General features: G+C 56.1%; 7 protein-coding genes across 7 annotated transcripts; all 7 read left to right on the forward strand.

Moving 5' to 3' along the window:
- Nucleotides 1-1,352: 1,352 nt before the first annotated feature.
- On the forward strand, nt 1,353-3,197 carry JKF63_02715 (uncharacterized protein; the record flags this gene model as incomplete). Its single annotated transcript, XM_067898739.1, has 1 exon — nt 1,353-3,197. One exon carries the CDS (start codon nt 1,353-1,355, stop codon nt 3,195-3,197), a length of 1,845 nt encoding a protein of 614 aa, XP_067754896.1.
- Nucleotides 3,198-4,579: 1,382 nt separating this feature from the next.
- JKF63_02716 (uncharacterized protein) lies at nt 4,580-5,518 on the forward strand (the record flags this gene model as incomplete). Its single annotated transcript, XM_067898740.1, has 1 exon — nt 4,580-5,518. The coding sequence occupies one exon, from the start codon at nt 4,580-4,582 to the stop codon at nt 5,516-5,518; it is 939 nt and encodes a 312-aa protein (XP_067754897.1).
- An 852-nt stretch (nt 5,519-6,370) lies between these two features.
- JKF63_02717 (uncharacterized protein) lies at nt 6,371-8,083 on the forward strand (the record flags this gene model as incomplete). The annotated part of the gene is made up of 1 exon (XM_067898741.1): nt 6,371-8,083. One exon carries the CDS (start codon nt 6,371-6,373, stop codon nt 8,081-8,083), a length of 1,713 nt encoding a protein of 570 aa, XP_067754898.1.
- A 1,164-nt stretch (nt 8,084-9,247) lies between these two features.
- On the forward strand, nt 9,248-11,161 carry JKF63_02718 (uncharacterized protein; the record flags this gene model as incomplete). Its single annotated transcript, XM_067898742.1, has 1 exon — nt 9,248-11,161. The coding sequence occupies one exon, from the start codon at nt 9,248-9,250 to the stop codon at nt 11,159-11,161; it is 1,914 nt and encodes a 637-aa protein (XP_067754899.1).
- Nucleotides 11,162-12,288: 1,127 nt separating this feature from the next.
- Nucleotides 12,289-12,522, forward strand: JKF63_02719 (uncharacterized protein; the record flags this gene model as incomplete). The annotated part of the gene is made up of 1 exon (XM_067898743.1): nt 12,289-12,522. One exon carries the CDS (start codon nt 12,289-12,291, stop codon nt 12,520-12,522), a length of 234 nt encoding a protein of 77 aa, XP_067754900.1.
- Nucleotides 12,523-13,841: 1,319 nt separating this feature from the next.
- On the forward strand, nt 13,842-15,890 carry JKF63_02720 (uncharacterized protein; the record flags this gene model as incomplete). The annotated part of the gene is made up of 1 exon (XM_067898744.1): nt 13,842-15,890. The coding sequence occupies one exon, from the start codon at nt 13,842-13,844 to the stop codon at nt 15,888-15,890; it is 2,049 nt and encodes a 682-aa protein (XP_067754901.1).
- A 2,815-nt stretch (nt 15,891-18,705) lies between these two features.
- Nucleotides 18,706-19,971, forward strand: JKF63_02721 (uncharacterized protein; the record flags this gene model as incomplete). The annotated part of the gene is made up of 1 exon (XM_067898745.1): nt 18,706-19,971. The coding sequence occupies one exon, from the start codon at nt 18,706-18,708 to the stop codon at nt 19,969-19,971; it is 1,266 nt and encodes a 421-aa protein (XP_067754902.1).
- Between the last annotated feature and the right edge of the window lie 16 nt (nt 19,972-19,987).

A 19,987-nucleotide genomic window follows, 5' to 3' on the forward strand; every position in this document is an offset into this window, starting at 1 on the left:
CCTCTACGTCGCAATGAGTCCAGGCGGTAATGACCCATGGACACGGATGCAGAGAAGTTGGAGGAGAGGTCGGTGCCCCCCTCCTCCTCCTCCTCCTCCTCCTCCTCCTCCTCCTCCCCCCCTCATGGCGAAGACGTCTGTGTGCTGTACTGTGCCTTCTGGTGTGTTTGGGGGTGTGGGCGCTGTGCGCCTATGCTCGCACGAGTTTTGGTTCTCTCCCGAGCTCCCTCTTAATATACATTTCTATTTCGCATATATATGTATATATGCCTACATTATATTATATTATAAATAGTATATATGCTCTTTTTCAAAATGTCTTCGTTGTTGATGTTGGTGTTGACGTTGGTGCGCGGCCTTACGTGTGCGCGCCGATTGGCGCCTCACCTCGAGGACTGCACAAAAAAGTGGGAAACAGAAGAGATGAGGAAGCGACAAAGGTCACGCGCATGATATACACCCCCCCTCCCTTTTCAGCACTTTGCGGAGACGTGTCGTAGAGTGTGGGGGGGGGGAGAACGAGTGGGCGCACCACCGTCCCTTCCCCCCTCCCCCCCCTACTCCACCTCCCTTTTTCAGTAGCACGACATCAGACAGTGCGCATACGCCTGTACACCTTTCTGAGTGAAGGCGTCTGACTGTGTAATGGTGCAAGAAAAATGACGGTGTGTTCAATTATCTATCGATCTACGCTGCTGCGCAGCGACGACTGTCACGGCAGCGGATGTCTTCAAAGGGGGTCTTCCGCTCCAAGATGCTTCACTATTTGGCATCTCCCGAAGTCAACATATATGCGCAGCTGGCCGACAACACGCTCCTTTTCTTTTTGTCCTTGTTTTTCGTCATTTCTACTCTTTCATGTGCATGACGTGTGTGTGTCTGTGTACATGTGTGTGTGGGGGGGGGCATGCACCAGTTTGCAGAGAATACACTTTGTATGCACTGTGCTTGACAACACGCTATTGTCTAGCTGTCGAGTATACTGAGCGTTGCTCTTCGCCACTGCAAGCTGAAAAAACATCTCTTCCACACCGAATTTTATTTTTTTCACCTCTGGCAGACGCAGAAAAGTAGTTCCGTTTCCCGGGCTGTCGCATTCAGACGACACTCCTCTTTGATTAGCACTCACCTCGCGAGCCAGGAGTGAACACGATCTACTCAGGAGGGAGGGAGGAAGAAGGAGGAGGTGGAGGATTTATTTACAGAGAGAGAGAGAGAGAGCAGACGGGGTGTACATTTATCTTTTAAAGGCCCTCCCTCCTCGCATTCATCAGCGGAAGAGGTCCCTCTCGTTCGTTCTTTTCTCCTATCTTACCCCCCCCCCCCATTATATCCTTGCGCGCACTCCTATAATGAGCGCGGCGCCGCGGCTTAGTGTGGAGAGCAGGCTCAGCAGCAAAAGTGTCTCTGTGTCACGCAAGAGTACATCACTGAGCAGCGCCACAGGCTCTGCTGCACATCGAGCGAGTACCACTAGTGGCAAGGAGGATGATGGCGGCCTGATTGTGACCCGAGGCTTGCAAGAGATACTCGATAAAGAGCGCGGATCTCGCCGCCGCCCTCAAGTCCCAACGGCCACCGGCGCATCGGTTGGCAAGTCAAAATTGAGCACACGACGCCGGAGCAGTGGCCAGGCCCCCAATTTTGTTTTATGCTACCTTTGCGGGCGGCAGTTCGGCACTGCGAGCATCGACTTTCACCGACCGCAGTGTTATATGAAGCTTCTGATCGCCTGGGAGCGCGGCGACCCGGCGACCCGCGGTCCGAAGCCACTGGATCCAAAAGAACACGAAAAAAGAATGATGACGTGCGCGGCCAACGTGAAGGCTACCAGCGGACTCGCAGCAGGGGGCGGCAGCCTCTACACCAGTTGCAAGGGTTTCGGTGGTGTAGGGAGAAAACCACCTTCGAGCGATATAGAAATGTACAACCAACTGCAGTTGGATGCGTTCAACGAGGCATCGCTTTCTCCCTGCCCTAATTGCGGCCGCACGTTCCTGCCAGACCGCCTCCAGATTCACCTGAGGAGTTGCAAGCAGGGCAAGCCACTGAAACCCATGCGGACGGCCGCCATCCCTGCGACTTCCCCCGGTGTCACCCCATCCATGTCGGCCTGCTCAGCTCTTGCGGCAACGCGGTACACGGGGTCCACAAACACTCGTGGTGGCGGTGGAGTGCCTGGTGCAAAGCCGTCTCGCAGTCCTTTCAGCCAGGCAATAGTCAACACCACTCGTGAAAAGGAGGACTTGGAGGGCACCGCGCGGCAGAGCCGGGGCCGCCCAAGGATCATCTCGGCCACGAACGTTGTCGCTTCTGGCTCGCTAAACCGTGTAAGTGCCGCGGCCGAGGTGGTGCAGAGCGACATCATCGAGGTGATGCTTGATGCGGATGAAGAGGACAATCATGGATCCCTGGTCCCTGCGGACAACGAGCAGCATCGCCCCTTTGTTGCAGCGGTGCACCATGACCCGAATTCGCTCATACCCTCAGCGGCAAACCGACTCCCTTCGAGAGAGTCGAGTCCGGTGCATCTGCTATCCTCTTCGCCGTCAGCCCCAGAAGAGCATGCGAACGACAACAGGAGCGGTGGAGTCGGCCGCCCACGCCCCTCCCAAAGCAGGGGGTGCGATCACCGGTCTGTAAGTGAACTGGGCCTGCACGTGACGCATGTCACCACACGCAGTGTCGAAACGCTCAAGATGATGGGGGTGCAGCAGACTGAGGGCGACCTTGGTACTGACACGCCTCAAACAGGCGTTGACCACTTAAACGCTGCCACGCAAAACGGTTTCGGTGGCGGCGCTGAACGGGAGCGCAACAGTGTGAAGCGGATCCAACTGAACAATGTGTCCCACTTCAAGAGTGTGTCATCAAAGCTGAAGCTTCGGCAGCAACGAACCGAGTCACAGCTGGTGGCATGCACCTACCACGAGCGCACGTTTGCTTCGAGCCGCATTCAAAAGCACGAGAGCTGCTCCATTGATCAGGGCAAGCCATCGGCTGAGCGGAGGAGCGCAGCGCCACCGACGCATCCTAGCACCACTGTTGCAGCACCAATGCCCATGAAGTCGACACCCGCAGCGTGGGTCGTGGAGAAGAGCGCTTCGGTAGTCAAGGCACAATTTTGTGCTGAATGCGGTGGGAAGTTTTCTACAACATGCCAGAAGTTCTGCACTGAGTGCGGGGTCAAATTGTAGATGGCGTCTGCGTACAGGTGGGGGAGAGGTGCATCAAGTTGGAGGTTAGGAGCGAGAAATCTCAATGAAAGGTGAAGAGGGGAGAAGAGACTATATATTTGTATATATATATATATATATATTCTGGGGGACTGGGGGAAGGAAGCGGTCGTATGGGCGGTTGTGGTTATTGTCGCCCTTTTCTGTTTCATCATCTCTTCGGATTTGACTCCGAGCAGCCAGTCCAGCCGTTTCTCTCGTACGTCACTCTATTGGTTTCTTTTTTTTTTCCATCCCTCCTCTTCCCCCCCCCCTCACGTCTGGTTATACGTTGGTGTGCATCTTTGGCCGCGCCTCGTTCGTGTGTGCCATTTTTTTCTTGTTTTATCCCCACTGTTTCGGCTTGTTGTTCCCCCCCCTCCTTTCTTCCTCACCCTTGTGTGTGTATGTGTTTATCTCATATGTAGAAGAGTCCGCGTCAATATTTTTAATGTTGTTTGTTTTCTCTTAAAGTCTCGTTTTTTTCCGCTCTTCAACAGCTGCGCCCGTTTGTGTCTACTGGCTTCTGCGAAATGTGATGGAAGGCATGTGCATGGTGACACTGTTGTATTGTGTGCCCACACACACACATATATATATATGTATATGTATATATTTGTATATATGACTCTTCTCTGTGTGCCCTTGCTGTATTATAGCTTTTACGCGTTGTGCACTATCATTTTTCTCGCACCACCGCGGTGGGAAGAAGATGAGATCAGCATATAGGTATCAAAGTGTTGGAGTGTTCACACTACAAATATATGATCACCGCCCTCTTTTTTCCTTCCCTTCCAGCCCCCTTTCACTTCTCGGTATCATCGATGAGCAACATTTGCAATGATGGTGTTCAGCGACACCCGTTGCGTGCTCATCGAGTGATGCATACATAAGCAAGTCGAACTTCGAAGGCCATTCTTTTTTTTTTGTTTTACCTTTCCCGCCCCCCATGTCATCTGGAGTGTGTGCATGTATCTAAATATATATACATATATATACATTTCTGTTTTTTTGGTGCGTGCATGTATGGTTGTGTTTGTTTCTGTGTAAGATGGGCAAGACCAAGTCATTTGCATGCGGCGGTTTGAGGGGGGGGGGAAGGGGGGCGGACGGGCCTTCTTCTCACCGCCCTGCGCCAAGGTGTTCGTGCGCCACAGCGCAGCCCACGCGTCCATGCACCAAAATCACCATTGCGCTGGCTGCCTTTGAGCTTGTTTGCTGCGCCGACTCTACACCTTCACTCATCTATGCGCTTTCTTGATAACTTCTCCTGCCTGCTTCTTCACAGTGTGCATCACGCAGACCCCCTCTTTCCTCTGATCTTGTGTGTATCTTTGCAGTTTCTCAGTAGCAGCGCAGCAGGCATGTCTCTGGCACCCAACACCGGCTCGGTAGAGCTGACGGCCTACAGCGCGCATGTGTCTCGCTTACTCGCAAGGGGTGAGCGGATCGACAAGCGCGGTTTCGATACCTGCCGCGTGCCCACCATAGTACGGGAGGAGCGCTGTGGGGGCGCAGCCGTTACTGGGACAACACCTAGAAGTTTCCAAAGCCCAGGTGGCAGCGTTATAGCGAGCCCTAATACCCCATCCAATAGCAACAGTCTTGCCGCCGTCATGTACACGGACTCATACGGGACATGTATTCAGTGTACCGTCCAGGGACTCCTGGGCCCCCCCCGCCCTGATAGGCCTGCCGCTGGTCGACTCAATATACACGTTGAGGCACCCTTCGTCGAGTATTTGGGTGGTGGTGCACGCAGCACCAACTATCGTTCCTTTCAGTACATGATTACAAACGGTAGCGCCGATCTTCCTCTACGGCAGCTGGAGGGCTACATCGGCACTGTGCTAGACGGTTGCTTTGATTTGAGGCAGCTGAGCATCTACGAAGGCGAAGCCTGCTGGGTGCTCAACGTGAGCGTTCTGCTTTTGAGCTTTGACGGCGGTCTGCGTGCCGGTAGTCTCCACGCAGTTCTAGCCGCACTTCACAAATTACATTTGCCGCGAACGAGATTGCCTAACGGAGACGTTATCGAGGGACGCCAAGTGCAGCTCTCTTGCATGCCGGTTGCATGCACCTTCGGGTTCTTGGCAGGCGCTCAAGTGCGTCTTGTCTCGGACACCACCGCCATCGAGGAGTACATATCAGATGGCTTGATCACAGTGGCAGTGAGCGAAACGGATGGGATTGTTGGTGTTCACCACACCGGCCGCTGTCCGTTGCTTGCTCAGGCGCTGACGGCAGCAGTTCAGAAGTGGATAGCGGCTTCTGGAGCAATGCGCAAAGCTCTGTACGGTTAGTGCTGCTGGCGCTCTGGTCTATAGGTTGCTTTTTTTTTTGCGTTGTAGCCGGGAGGGGTGCGCGTGTGCGCGCTCGTATCGAAGAGTCAGGGGGCACTGTCCGTCTTCAATGACGCACGCACATTGCGGGAGACGACAACGCTGTTCGCGGCGAGTGGTGTGTCTATTCTGGTCATCTCATGAGGTGCCCAAGTCTCTTTTGTAAGCCGCGTAAATCTGGCGTAAAGCCCTCCTCTCTTCCTTCACAGAAAGGAAGCGGAAGTAAAATGGCAAAGAAAAAAAAAGTTGCCCCGCATGTGCATGGTGTGCTCGGTAACTCTCTCTCCCCCCGCCCCCCTCCACCCACACACACGCGATATGGGCCTCATGGTTGGGCGTCTATCATACTGTGCTGAGAGAAGCAGGAGGGAGTTGAACGGCGGCGGGGAGTCAGGAAGCCCTCCCTCCCCCCCAAAAAAGGCCGAAAAGAGACGGCGGGCTGGGTTATGGTAGTAGATAGTGTGGAGACTTTTGGTGATGCTTCCCTTGGGTCTCCCTCGCTCTTCTCTCGCCTTCCCTGGATCCTTCTCCGTATCGTTTTCACAGAGCGTCCGAGGGAACACCCCTGGCGTGGGGTGGTGTCACTTGCCCAAAAGACATCGGACACGCGGGCCTCCGCACTTCCCTTTCAAGTCAGTGCCTTCTATTGCTGTTTTTTTTTTACTCCGCTCCTGAGTGCATGCGCGCGCGCGCGCCCCTGTGTCTCTCTCACCCTCCTTCCACTTGCTCCCACGTATACTCTCACACCCACAACCACACACGTACACACACTTATCGAGCTGGAAAGTGATGTGGACCTCTACAGCAGCAAAAATGGACTTGGCGGCCTGCGATCTTGAGAGTTACCAACTGGCTCGGCAGCTGCACATGCTGCCCGAGCTGTACAAGGTTTTCGTTTCGCAAGTCATGTGCTATCCTCTCTTTTACGAGTCGCTACTTCCCACTGTTCGGTCCCTCGTGCGCGTGAGTTTATTGTCGCTTTACCGGCGCTTCAACGCCAGCGCCGGTTCAACGGGGGGGCTGCTTCTTGCACGACGCTACCAGGTCGACAGCATACGTCTTGTTCTCTCTTTTCTGGACTTTCCGGATCACCAAACTGATCGAGTGAACTTCGTGTCCCACTGCATTACAGCGGCTCCATTAAGCCAGTTGGAGCTGAGTCCCCAGCTGCGGGGTACTGCGCCTACCCTTTCGCATAGCCTCGGAGCTACACCAAATTCATTGACACCGCAGCTTTCGGCCTCGGGTGCTGCTGCCGCCATCGAACCGCCAGCGTTGTCGATGCCGCGGGCTTTAGAAGACGCTTCATCTGGAGCGCCATCTGGTAGCGCTTCTTCTACCACAACGCCGGCAAATCGACCGACAGCTTCTGCGGGTGGGGTGGTGCAAGAGATGATGTACAAGCCACTTTTTTACCTCCGCCCGACCTCCGCAACGCCACACGCGGACTCTGCGACTCCGCACTTCGGCGCAACAACGCACCTCTACGTGCGTATGGTGCACCCAGAGCAGCTTAATGAGGAGTCATTGAACACTTACTTTGGACGTTACGGCCAGGTGGATGTTACAACGCTGCAACGCATACCACTACAGCAATACGAGCAGTACCTCGGTGATGCCGTGACGGCCGCCCTGCACCAGCTCTTCCCGTCCGCCGAGGTTGGTGATACGCTGTACGTGCAGGATTTCATCATCACTGTCGATTCTCACCAGAATGCGCTGCACGCAGTGCGTCATGCATACTGCAAGGAACTGGTCTGCATCGCCCTCCACGACACAGAGGCAGGCGGTGGCAGTAACACCCACTGCTTGGCAGACGTCAACAACTGGATGCGGCGGCATGCGTGTGTATGGCGACTTCGCGTCGATTCTCGCGTCATCGCCACGGAAGCATCGATTGGTGCTGGGGAGAGGGCAACAGGGGCGGCCGCGGCCGAGAAGCAGCGCAAGCGCGCGCGTGCGCGGCAACGGAGACAAGAGCGTAAAATGAAGCGCCGCTCTGTCCTCGGCATCACTGCTGACGAGTTGTCTGGGGGCTCCGCCAAGTCTTCCACGCTGTCATTGTCCAGAGAAGTTGCTCGAAAGGACGCGGGCAGCAGCGACAGGCGCCGCAGCGGCAGTTCCTATTCCTCCTCCTCCACAAGCGACAGTGACAGTGCAGAGGATGACCAGGAGGGCTTTGTACCGGACGTGGTGCTCGATGGTTTCCCGTACTGGACGACGGAGGACCAGCTGAAGGTTTTGTTGCAGGAGTATGGGACCGTTGCAGAGCTGCGGCTCTCCGTGGATGACTTGTCTGGCGCTTTCACTGGCTGTGTGCTGGTGCGCATGGCTTCTGTGAAGGAGGCTCTGACCCTTTCTCGGGCGGTCCACAATACTCTTTACCGCGGCTTTTGCCTCACCAGTGGTGTGGTGAACGAGCGTCTGGAGGTGGTGGCACTCGAGGATGGCCGGGAGGTGCGCAGGCCGTGCCCGCCGGAGCAGGTGCCTCCAGACGTTACCCTGAATGAGCGTGTTTGGGTCTAAGAGGTGCAGAGCCATCAAAATCCTGCGCATGATTCACGGGAGGAGATGCTTGGGTTTCGCTGGTGCGTGCAGGCGTTTGTGTGTGTGTGTGTTTTGTGCAATGTGATAGCGAACTTTCCGCGTCTTGACGCGTTTCCCCCTTCTCTGCCTATTGCTGTATTCACGCGAAGAGGGGAGAGAGCCGCACACCCAGCAAACGGGGGAGGGGACCCACCGCGCACCTTATCGATAAAAGAACTCCCATTGAGCGAGTCAAGAAGTGGGGGGGGGGAGGCATGCACTGCACATGTATCGGCCGCTCCCTTACCTGTGAATTGGGCAAAATGCGACGTGTATTTCTGCGAGTTCGAGAGGGTGATAGGCGATAAGAGATGTCCTGTTGTTGCTGTGTTGCTGCTTGCGATGATCTCGGTCCCCAATCGAGGAATGGCGGAGTAATAACGGTGGATAAAAATGGGCGGCTTCACTGCACACTGGGTGTCAACTCTTTCCAGAGCGTTGATCCTATTCGTTTTTCGGTCTCTCTCTCCCCCTCCCTTTCTGTGCGTGTAGTCTGCCTGGATCACAGACAGCCTTGTCAACTAGCAGGGATGGCGTGTGCGCTTTCAAGGAGGTTCGCAAGGAGCTGATGCAGTGCTTCCCTCCTCCTGCCGTGTCCCCCTCCCCTAACTCGCCTCCGCCTCGTACGGCCCTCTCATATCCATCTTTCCCTTTTTAAAAACATTTCTTCCTTTTTTTGTCACTGATCACGCCCTTTGCCGGCTCCTATAGCCCCGCCCTCCCCCGCCTCCTGAGAGATCCGCTACCTCAACACACCGGCTCGCCTCTGCGTACACGCCCCACTTTTTGTTGTGTGTATCTCCCCAATTACGTTGACCCCTGCATCTTGAAGGGGCGGGGTCCTCGCCTCCTCCCCGCCGCTGCCGCCGACTCTAAAAAAAAAACAGAATATTTCTCCCCTTCCATTGTGAAAAAAGACATCACCACCGCCATTACTACTGTGCCTTCTTTTTTTTTTGCACATGAGCGCATGCAGGGAGGCGTCGAGCACACGAACAAATCGCCTCTCGATCAATCGTGAGTGAGTGCGTGAGTGATCAGCTCTTTTCTCTTCTCGGACACTCACTGGCACAAACCACACAGACACACACGAGTCTCTATATCATGTCGGAAGAGAAGCCGAAGAAGACACAACCAAAGCGCTCCTTCTTGGAACCGCTGCGTACAGATGAAGTCCCCACATCGGTAAAGCACAGGGACAAGTCGTTGGTCGGTGTTCTCGACTCGGAGACACCGAAAAGTACTCTGGACTGGCTGCACTTTGCCTCCCGACTTCTCATCTCCACAACTTGGAACAGTGAGGCTGGGGAGCGCGTGCTGATGATGTGCGAGGAGGTCGCCTCAATGATCTTGGAAGAGGACGCCAAGAAACGCGCCAGCGCCAGGTCAATGGCCTTGACGGCTGCAGAGGCTGCGTCCGCCGAGTTCAGTCCCATGGAGGGAGGCGGGGCTGGCTGTATTGAATCGGAGGGCTACGTGACTGGCGTTGACGTCGGCACCAGTGCTGCTGCTGCGGCCCAGAAAAACAGCACATCGACAGAGCGTGTCCAAGCTGCTTACTTGCTCACAGCTGCCGCGGTCGCTGCGGCAGATGTGCACCGGCTTACCGCGACCGAGACAGCCATTCGCTTGGCTCGCGGTGCAGTCGAAGCCTACCGCTGTCCTATGACCGCGTGCACTCTGGCGATGACCTGTGTGCAGTTGGGTGTGACAAGCCGAGACCCCGACTGTCGCAGCGCTGTCTTCCAGACGGCGCTCTCCATCATTGCCGCAGCGGGCAAACCTCTTCTTGACGGCGAAACACTATCCAAGGAGGATGCTGGGTACGTTCTTCGCATGGCATGGATGCTGGTCGGCATTGGCGCATCAGATGAGGCCCACAAGCATCTGACTGCGGTGTTGCAGCACCACCCGAAGAGCTACATGGGGCTGCTCCTCTTGACTCTCCTGCACACTGCTGTTGGCAGCTTCCATGATGCCAACACAGCTGTCATGCACCTCCTCAGCGCATACCCCGAGGATGTGGTGGCGGTGATTGTACATGCGTCGATACACCGAAAGTGCCGCCTTCCCGAATCGGCTGATGAGCGCGGCAAGGACCCCGTGGCAGAGGAGTTGGCGGTTGCCATGGCACGTATTGCAAAGCTGTCCGACGCCGCCGCCAGCGTCGAGGGCTCCCATCTCAGAAAAAAGTCGCTGAGGGCGTTGTGCACGCACTGCGCTCCTGACGAGGATGTGGAGAGGGGCCCGAGGCACTCCACCAGAGAGCTGAAGCGGCGCGTGGTGGGGCACTGGGCGTTGCTCAGTCACGTCGCGACGCGGCTCGGATGTACGACAGTGGCCGAGGTCGCCACGGAGGCGGGCACAGATGCTGTTGCCCAGAGCAAGGTGCTGTACCGACGCACTTTTGCTGACTTGCAGTGCAGTCAGGCGCGTCTTTCGTTGATTCGCCTAAGGCATGACATTGTGGCACAGCACGCTCGCCACGCTGGCGATCCGCTTTTCCCACTGGTGCGTGATGCTAATTTACTAGGCACCTTTGATTTTGACACCTGCGCCTCTGATTGCCTTGGGCGCACGTTCGACGGCCTGCCACTCAGCACCGGCGTCGCCGATAGCATTAGTGGCTCCTCTTCGCTCTTCACCGATCCCCGGCCGCATCATTTATTGCCGTCGAGGTTGTTCAACGCCGTCGCGTCAACACTGCTGGCGGCTCTGGAGGCGTGCCCGAACCATGGTGAGGGCCACATGCTGCTTGGGGTGACGCGCCTCCTCGAGGCGTCGCAGCGCGACTTTCCGTGTGACACTCGCCACAACCGGTTGCAGGAGGCTGGGCAGCACTTTTTGAACGCCATGCGGGTAGACGCGTCGATTCCAGAAGCGTACTTGGGTGCCGGCGTCGTGGCCGAGGCGCAAGGTGCCCTAAACGAGAGCTTTGACTTTTACACCTCCGCTGCCGAAGTTTCAGGACAGGCTCCGCTGATCCCGTGGAGGTATTTTGATTACCTCTATCAATAGTGGCGCCAAACGCATCACCAATTTATGCTAGTTGGGCTCCTCATGTGGATCTGGCCTCTGTGCTTGTGTAGATCTGTGCATGGCCAGGGCACATCCCCCTCACGAAAACGCGTCTCTAGACCTCGACCACTAGGAGAGGGGTTTGGGGGAGTACGCTGCTGTAATCTCTGTCTGTCTCCTCACCGCCCCCCTCTTTTGCGAGCTGTTCAGGTGTTTCGCTCTTTCACAGGGGGGCTCCTTTTCTTCCCCCCCCCCCCTCACCCTCTCTCCTCGCTGAGCCGTGTGTCTAGGTGCGTGGTCGGACCCGAACAGCTCAGCAGCGACACCGGGTTTGTCGCGCTCATTTACTTTCACGGTTTTTTTTTTCGTTTGCTGTTATTCCACATACCCCCCTTCCTGCGCCGCGGTGTGTGTGTGTGTGTGTGTGTGTGGAGGGGGGCTCAAGTAGAAAGCAGCAGGGCAAACACCATCCATCCGACACACACACACACACACACACACACACACACACACACACACACACACACACACACGTTGTAGGGCGGAACGGATGCACCAAACGGAAGGTTTCTCTCTCTTATTGAGGGGGGGGGAGTTCCAGGTGCCCATCTCCGCGCAGAGGCGGTGGTCTGGGGTGACTGTTCTTCTTACAGGGGTTGGTGCTGGCAGGTAGGTGTGTGTGCGTGTGCGTCTAAACCTTTTTTTTTTGCGAGCGCCCTTTACATACGAGGGTCATTAGAGCGTCTATGGAATCGCTTCGACGTGAGGATCATGTCATTCCGAAAGAAGACCAAAAGAAAAAAAAAGTATTACACACAAGTCAACGAGGCATCAACTCTCTCGATCGCCCCAACATGCCGGACAACGGAGCATGCTCTAACACCAGCTCTCAGAAAAAGACACGGTTTGTGACCCCTCTGCTACTCTCTCCTCCTTTCTCCCTCCCCACATACACATATACATGCGTTGCATTATTGTCTCAGTTCACATCCGGGCACCTGCTGCCGTAACAGTCTCGCGTCTCTTTAACTGTCGTGCATTTTTGTCTTTTTTACTCCCTGGCAACGCCCCTCGTCGCCCCCCTTTTTTTTTGTAGGCTCCAGTCGCGTTTACTTGTCCATTCACATATGTCTGCACTGAATATTACCTGCAGTGGTGCCGTGTACCACGGCTGCGCCACGCTGGAGGTGATGCGGTACCGTTGCCCACAGTGGCAGCCGGGCAATGACATGCCCGTCAATGACTCCCCCGAGGGTGCAGAGGAGCCAGCGGAGGACGTGAGCGAAGATGAGGCCCCTGAGGCCCCTGAGGTGCCTGAGGCGACCGAGGCCCCGGAGGCCAGCGAGGAGGCGGAGGAGTAGGGCTTGGGAGCAAGTTTCAAAGAGAGAATAAAGGGAAAGGAGGTCCGTATGTACGCGCGCCGAAGGCACAATGGATGCGCTCAGTGCGTGAATTACTGCGACCGTTGCACGTTTGCTCAGTTGTCCCCACTCGCTGAAAAGTCACCGTGTTCCGCGCTCTCGTGGCCCCTTTGCTTCGCCGAGTCCGTCTCATGGGACCGAGGCAGTGATAGTAGTAGTACACCTAAAAGACACCTCTCCAGAAAATATACTCTCTGGGAATAAACATGAGGAAGTGAACACCGAGAAAAACAAACATCCCCCCCACCTTCCCCGCCGCCGCCGCCGCCGTCTCCCGCCGCTCTTGGACTGTGAAATGATCTGCAGCTTAGGTCTTTGCCGCTGGGCTGGGATGTTTCACCTCCGCATCCTCTTCCCCCCTTTTCACTACATGCCAGTGCTGTGACCTCGTGCACTGGTTGGCACACCCATAATCCTCACCAGTGCGGAGAGCGTGCGTGGGTCAGTGAGAGTGTTGTGCATGGAGGCTGAAGATAATGAGAGCGTTGCTGCTGTCCGTGGCTATGTGTGACTTCTCCGTCTCACTGAAAACAAATATTTCTGGTGGTGGCGCTCTTCTCGACAGAAGCCAGCATTCGCCTCAAGTACAAAAAAAAGACAACAACCTCATCAGTAAGGCTCAAGTACCACCAGCAACTCCCCTTCCTTCCTCCCTTTCTCTATCGTCTCTCTCTCATTGTGTGCGTGTGTGTGTGTGTGTCTGTTTTGTGTTTTCGCCCTTCTCTCTCACCAAACAAAGCGATTCACAGTGCGCTGAGAGGCACATACTTCGGTAAGAGATGTAGAGCGCGTGCGCACCAGCGTGTCCACAAACGCACGTACATCCACAGTCACGATCGGCATACACGTTGTACGCTGCTTGTTTTCTCTCTCACACCCCCCTCCATCTTTAATCACAGAGGACATCTCATCACACCGGGCCCCCCATATCACAGACAATTGTTGTTGTTCGCTGTAATTTTTTTCCTCGTGCATTTTTTGATTCACACACCCACGCATCTCGGGGTGCAAAAGGGTGAGCGTGTGTATATGGGCCTACTTCACCCCTCCCCTCACCCCTCACCCCTCTCTTCCCCCTCGTGCTTATTGCGTGTGTTTGGGGATTTCGGCTTCTCTGCGGAGAGGTGTCTCCCTCCACCCGGGCCCCACCAAAGAGGCACAACACCACAGAGGTAGTCACAGCGCGCCTCTTAATTTCAGAGAAAGCGCAAAAAAAAAATCGTCGACAGAAAACTGCTGCGTGAGTACAGCAACCGTCGATGCTTCGCAAGTGCCCCGTGCTGCGATGGCGTCCAGAGAAGCGGCTGCCGCTCCGCTTCCGGGACGTACCGGAGGAATTTACGGACCTCCGCACCGCGGACAGTCGTCCGATGCTCTTTACCGCGAAGCGACCAGTGCCGCTGCGGGATGTGCCGTGTCTCAGCGATGTGCTTCTGGATAGCACAGCTGTCTCCACCCACAACTCCGAGGATATAGCACAGGCACCGGTGGCCGTCGTGGACCCCGAGCGTATGGGACTCCCTACTCACTTGGTTCGGTATTTGGAGCGCGACTTCCTCGACACTAACCGTAGTCTATCCGCCACGGAGGCATCTATGTCGTCGCCGTCGTCGATGCCAATGTTGTTTCAGGGCTTAACCGTTGCGCAGGCACGCATTCTCCAGCACATGTACGCTACGCAGGACGTCGCTGTCTGCGCCCCTACTGGCACGGGAAAGACGTTTGCGCTGTGTCTTGGCGTCATTGCCAGGCTCATGCGCGATGGGCCCATGAAGCTCCTCTCCACTGTCATACTCGTCAGCAACGATTATTTGTGCTGGCAGGTGGAGAAGTGGTTGCGGGATATGTGGTGGTACCCAAACGACGATCGCCTTGTCTTTGCCGCGACGAGTACCCTCACAGAGGAGCACGTGTACCGACGACTTACGAAGGAGCTCGTGCGGGATGAAAACCAACCGACCCGCATTGTGGGCACAATTGACAACCGACCGTACGTCTTGGTCACCACGCCCGACGTACTTTGGGGCTTCTACAATCGCCGTCGCTCTGCGATTCAGCGGCGAGAGCAGCGCAAGAACAGGAAAGGTTATTCTTTTTCCCTCATGCCTGTTCTCTCCACGGTCGACCTCATCGTGGTGGATGAAGTGGATGAGGTGATGCCATCGACGCAGCCCAGCGCCGCAGGAAATCTGCTTCTCAAAGAGTTGTTTCGCTACACCAAGTATCAGGCTCCTGTGCAGGTGGTCATGACGAGTGCCACCTTGGCCGGCTCGACTGTTAATCACATTCGGCGTTATATGAAGAAAAATCTTCTGGCTGACCGCACAGCACGGGTCTTCGAGGACGCCAGGAAGTCGGCCACTCGGCTGGCCGCCGTCTCGGACACAGTATCTCGTGCTGCCGTGCCGCAAGGCATTCGACATCTCTTTTACACCGCTGACACTGCCCAGGAGCAGCGACAGTGTCTCGCAAAGCTGCTTGCCGAGACGTGTCCCAGTTTGCACCCACTGTCGTGCGGCAAAAGCGAGACAGGGGAGCTCAGCTCGTCGCACATCGCCAGCGTTGTCGCTGCGGAGCACCGGGATTATCTACTTCTTATTCTTCCAGACTCTGCCAAGGTAGAGGACTTCATCGACCAAGTCCTCCTCCCAGGCCAGGCGGATGCGCTGCAGGTTCTTGGCTCGCAAGGGGACCCGCGGTGCGCTGACTACCTCTTAGAGCGACTGGACTACACGCTGGAGGTCGAACAGCGGCTCCGGCGGCGTGTTGAGACACGAAAATTCATTCAGCGCACCATGCGGAAGCCCGAGGCTTCTGACGGGGGTGTGGGTGATGGCTTATGGGCGCCGACGTTTCCCCGTCCCTTTCGACGGCTTGAGCGAGAGACAGCCGAGGTCGCTCCCGTGCAAGGTTCATCTACTGAGTCCCAGGCGGCGGCGCAGCCTCCACTGGTGTCACGACCGTCTCTATGTGCGCCCAACGCCCTTGTAGACCCCTCCTCTTTGCCAACGCCGCGGCGGTGCTTTATCACGTGTAACTGTAGTAACGTGCGTGGACTTGACCTACCGCACCTCACCCACGTCGTTATTCTTGCACAACCGACCACTGCTCTCGAGTACGCGCATTGGTGCGGTCGAGTCGGTCGCCTTGGCTGCTCTGGTGTCTCGGTTACACTAATGGCACGCAGTGCAACGCGCCGTATGCATCAGTTCTGTGATTCTCTCGGGATTGATTTTCGTGTGGAGAGGCGGCATGCGGAGGTGGACGTCAATGCGGAGCGTCGGCTTAGCGGCGCAGACTCGATGTGATGGCCAGAGAGAAGGTGGGGGAGGAGAGGGGGGACGTGAAGGCGATCGTAAAGCGGCGCTTGTCGTTCTCACTTTGATGAGCGCTTGCCATACCCGCAACGCCTCCGTCGAGAGGTGGAGGGGGTCGGTGCGATGGGGCGCGGACGGGGGTGGGGTGGGGTGGGGGCAGCAAAGCCGATGCGGGATAATACAAACGAAACGGTAACACCCGCAAAAAAAATGTTCACATTTGTAATTTGCACAAACGGCTTCTGCTGCCACTGTTGTTTGTTGCCGCATTATTGCTTGGAATCTGCCATTTCGCAACTGCACTGTCATTTTGTCTTGCTGCATCTTTTTTTTTCTGTCGGACTCTGAGTCCTGTCGCGTGCACACACGCACCGAGCGGCGTCTCTTTTGCTTCAACTGCTGTCTCCTGTGTGGGTCGATCATGTCATTTGAGTGGAAGTTACGCTTATTCTCTCCCCTCCACCTTCACTTTTTCACACCCTCCCGTGTCTCACCTGCTCTTTGAGGGGCTCCCTCTTTGTCATCCCCCCCTTCCCCCTCCCCCACCAAGTCTCCACCTATACCGCGCCCACACTCACCAACATCTGCGTGATTTTTCACATGGGTGGTCAGAGAAACAAAGAATGGGCTGCGCGCGCACGCACACACGCACACAGACAGACAGACATACCGACATTTCCCGCGCCTCTGAGCTGCTCAGCGCAACAACAACAACTCGGGAACCGCCTGCGCACCCTGCCAAGCAAAAAGTGTGGGCGGCCTTGATATATTTACTTGTTTATTCTTAATTTATGATTTGGGCGTCGGCGAGGGTGAGCCCGCAAAATTATTCACAATATCTACATATTTACATATTTGGTTTTCGGGGGGTGGGGGGGGGTGGGGTGGGGTGGGGGGACGACATTCTGTTCGGGATTGTGGGCACCGGAGTTTGTGTCGATCACGCAACGCTTGGTGGAAAGCATCCCTGAGGTAGCAATGGAGGAGAATGTATGGTATTGTGGTTCGGAGCAGGGCAACCGCTCTCCGTCCTTGACACATCCCATGGTTGATGGCGATGTCGCCACGCGCACGCCTGGCGTAGCCTCATAGGCACAAGCGTATGTATTTTTTTGTACGGAAAGTTGCGCTCACAATTCTGTAGCAAGTGTGCGGTGGAGGGAGTTGAAAAACTCGAGAGCTGTACTTGTTCCCCCCCCCCCCTCCCCCCTCCCGGCTGACTTGATCAAAAGTGGGGGTTTACGAGCCCGGTACTGTCGGACATGCTCATCACCTGTCCATGGTGTCTCAATGGGGGCAGCGTTGCATCATTGAAGCTGGGACCCGCTTGGTCTCTGATGCCCGCTGAGAAAGAAGCGGGCGCAGGTGGTGTGCTTACATCGTTTGTATTCCAATGATCGGATGCAAGGGGGCTGCCTTTTGAAGGTGCAGCCTCGGGCATTTCGCAGCGTGCGTCTGCACTCGATATTGCTTTTCAAACGCGGCGGTGTCCCCATTTCCCGAGACTTGCCGTCACTCCCCTTCCCCCCCCCCCTCTTCTCCAAATTCAGCACGCCGCTTTTCTTCTTTGCCACAGACGCGGGCGGCATCCATGAGTTGGTCCTGACATGGCGTGAGGGGAGGGGGGGGGAGGGATGTGGGATATCGCGAGCGGGAGCGGGTGGAGACGATCAATACTGTGTTTACTTGTTGTTGATCTCCGCGAACGTGAAGATGCGGGAAGCTTGGTTATACAAGCGAGGTGCCTGCACAGTCGCTCTTCCATGACCAGCACATCGAAGTTTGACGGGGGCATGTCTCTGTCTAGACTGTTGCAACCACATATTTCTGTAGCATGCCCCTATCCGACGTTTTTGTTTTATACTGCGGGAGGAAAAAGGATGGAGAGGTGCAGGATTGATGGAATGCGGTACATTGAATTCGCGTACCTGCTCATGTGCTGCGTTGCCCGCATGAACTGTTGCAGTGAGGTGCAGGTGTGGCGATATTTGTATGACGCGTGTTGTGTGTGTGTGTGTGTGTGTGTGTGACTGAGTAAAGGGCGAATGGGCAGGATCTTTTTCCTGTGAGAAACGGACGCTCGTATAACACAGTGTGCTGAGAGGCCCCCACCCCCTCTCCACTCCCGTCAAAGCGGCCGCAACGTATGTGCGGAATTTTTTTTCTATTGGTGGCATCTGCGTGTTTGTGCGCGTGCCTACTTTTCTGCTCCCTCCCTTCCCCACTTCAAATTAAGAAAACAAAAACCCTCGGTTCGTATCGCATCCATTCTGTGGCATCTCCCCGTCGCCCCGAAGAAAGGCGTTCAGCGTTTAGCATCTCCATGTGGATGCTGGGGTGCAGAACCACAGTGGCGTGATCTCTGCCAGGACCTTTCGCGAGATGAGGCGATATGGAGTACACATCGATTAGAGGTGTTCACGTCTACACTCCTCTCGCCTTCCTTCATTGTAGAAGATAATCGGCTGCTTGCGAAATCGTGTAGCCTTCACGGGGGTGGGGTGGGGGTATGCCACCTTGCGGGTCTTTGCGGCACAGCCGATGGCCCGCGCCTGCGGTGGCCCCCATTCCAGGTGAAAAAAAACCGAAGACGAACTGTTGCACGGCCAATCACTCTTTTTCTCTTTGTCTCCCCCACTCTCTCCCCCTTGGGACTTCGGGGGAGGGGTCACGAACCCTTTGTGTGGCGCTGAGATCCATCCGCTGCACCTTGTCTATGCACGCAGTTCTAGACTACCACTGCAGTTCACAACAGGATTGCAATAGCCCACAACTACTGGCCCATGTGCAGTGAGCGTCTATCGTCATGCTGTCCACAGCCGCTTTCACTCGTTCTATGAACGCATTCCAGAGCTGCTCCATGGTGGATGCCGCCTGTCGTTGTTCCATGATTCTGGTCGATGACGACAGCGCCATGGTGTCACAGATGAGGAACGAAGATCTTCTTCGATGGCTGCCTCGCTGCGTTTCCGCGCACCTTCAACGAGAGCTCTTCAAGGATGCCCGTGAACAAGTGGCTCTGTCGGGGAGGGGCGCCGCTGGGGCGGCTCAGCAAATGCTGCGGAAGAGCACAGCTGCTGCGCGCAACACAGTGATCGCAGCCACGCCCGCTGTGGCATCTCAGGAGGCCTCCATACCAGCAGAGTCAAAAGTCAGTGAGCGTTCGCGCGCGGCGGCATCCGCTGCTACGGCGGCACTTGGAGTGCTGTCGATGGCGCTGTGGCCTCTCGTGCAGGATGTGCAACCGGAGGCCTGCGCAAAGGGCAGGTCGGCTGATATCTCTGCTGTCTCCCAGATTGAGTGCGTGTGCGCCGTGCTGCTGCGTCTTGTCACATCAAACCTCGGATGCTGTCATGACACTTTGGTCGCGTATGCATTGGCTTCTCCCGACTCGTCGATCTTGACAAGTTCTGTCCGGGCACACCTTACTGCGTCTCTCAAGAGTTGGATGCAGTATTTTTTTCTTTTCTTTCTCGATTGGTTGCATCGTCTCCGAAGGTCGATTGCACCAACGTTGGGTCCCGCACGCGTCTCCACTAAAAAACCGAGCGCCGGCACCGCCGCCACTGCTGCCTCTCATTTCCATACGACCAAGTCAAGTACAGACCTGTCGGGTGATGTCGTGCCACACAAGCCTAAGTGTCGACAGTCGTCACTGTTGCGAGGTCCGTTGCGTGGATGCTCGGCTCTTCTTGTAGAGCACCCGCTGCACTACTACGCCCAAGCTCTCCAACGCACTGTTGCGGCCATTAAAAGCGAGTCCGACGCCACTCACAAGTGCGGTGGCCGCGACGAAGACCACGACGATTACAAGCTTGGAGACACCACGGAGTCGTGCCCCGGGCACCCTAAGAGACGGCCATGTGCTGCGCATGTGCTGCCTGTGAGAGGACAACGCGTTGCATCTCTCGGTTTCCGGGGTGTTGTGCGTAGGCGGGGTGTGTGCGCGAGGGACAGGAGCAGCAGCAGCAGCAGCAGCAGTGCATCGCCTTCGGATGAATCGCCGCCGCTTGCCCGCATTTTTTTGGCTCAGGGCCAGCGAAGGTCACTGACCAAGCGCCGGTCCAAGTAGCACACACTGGACTCCT

This window comes from Porcisia hertigi, chromosome 32 (assembly GCF_017918235.1).
Source record: "Porcisia hertigi strain C119 chromosome 32, whole genome shotgun sequence".
Classification (NCBI taxonomy): domain Eukaryota; phylum Euglenozoa; class Kinetoplastea; order Trypanosomatida; family Trypanosomatidae; genus Porcisia; species Porcisia hertigi.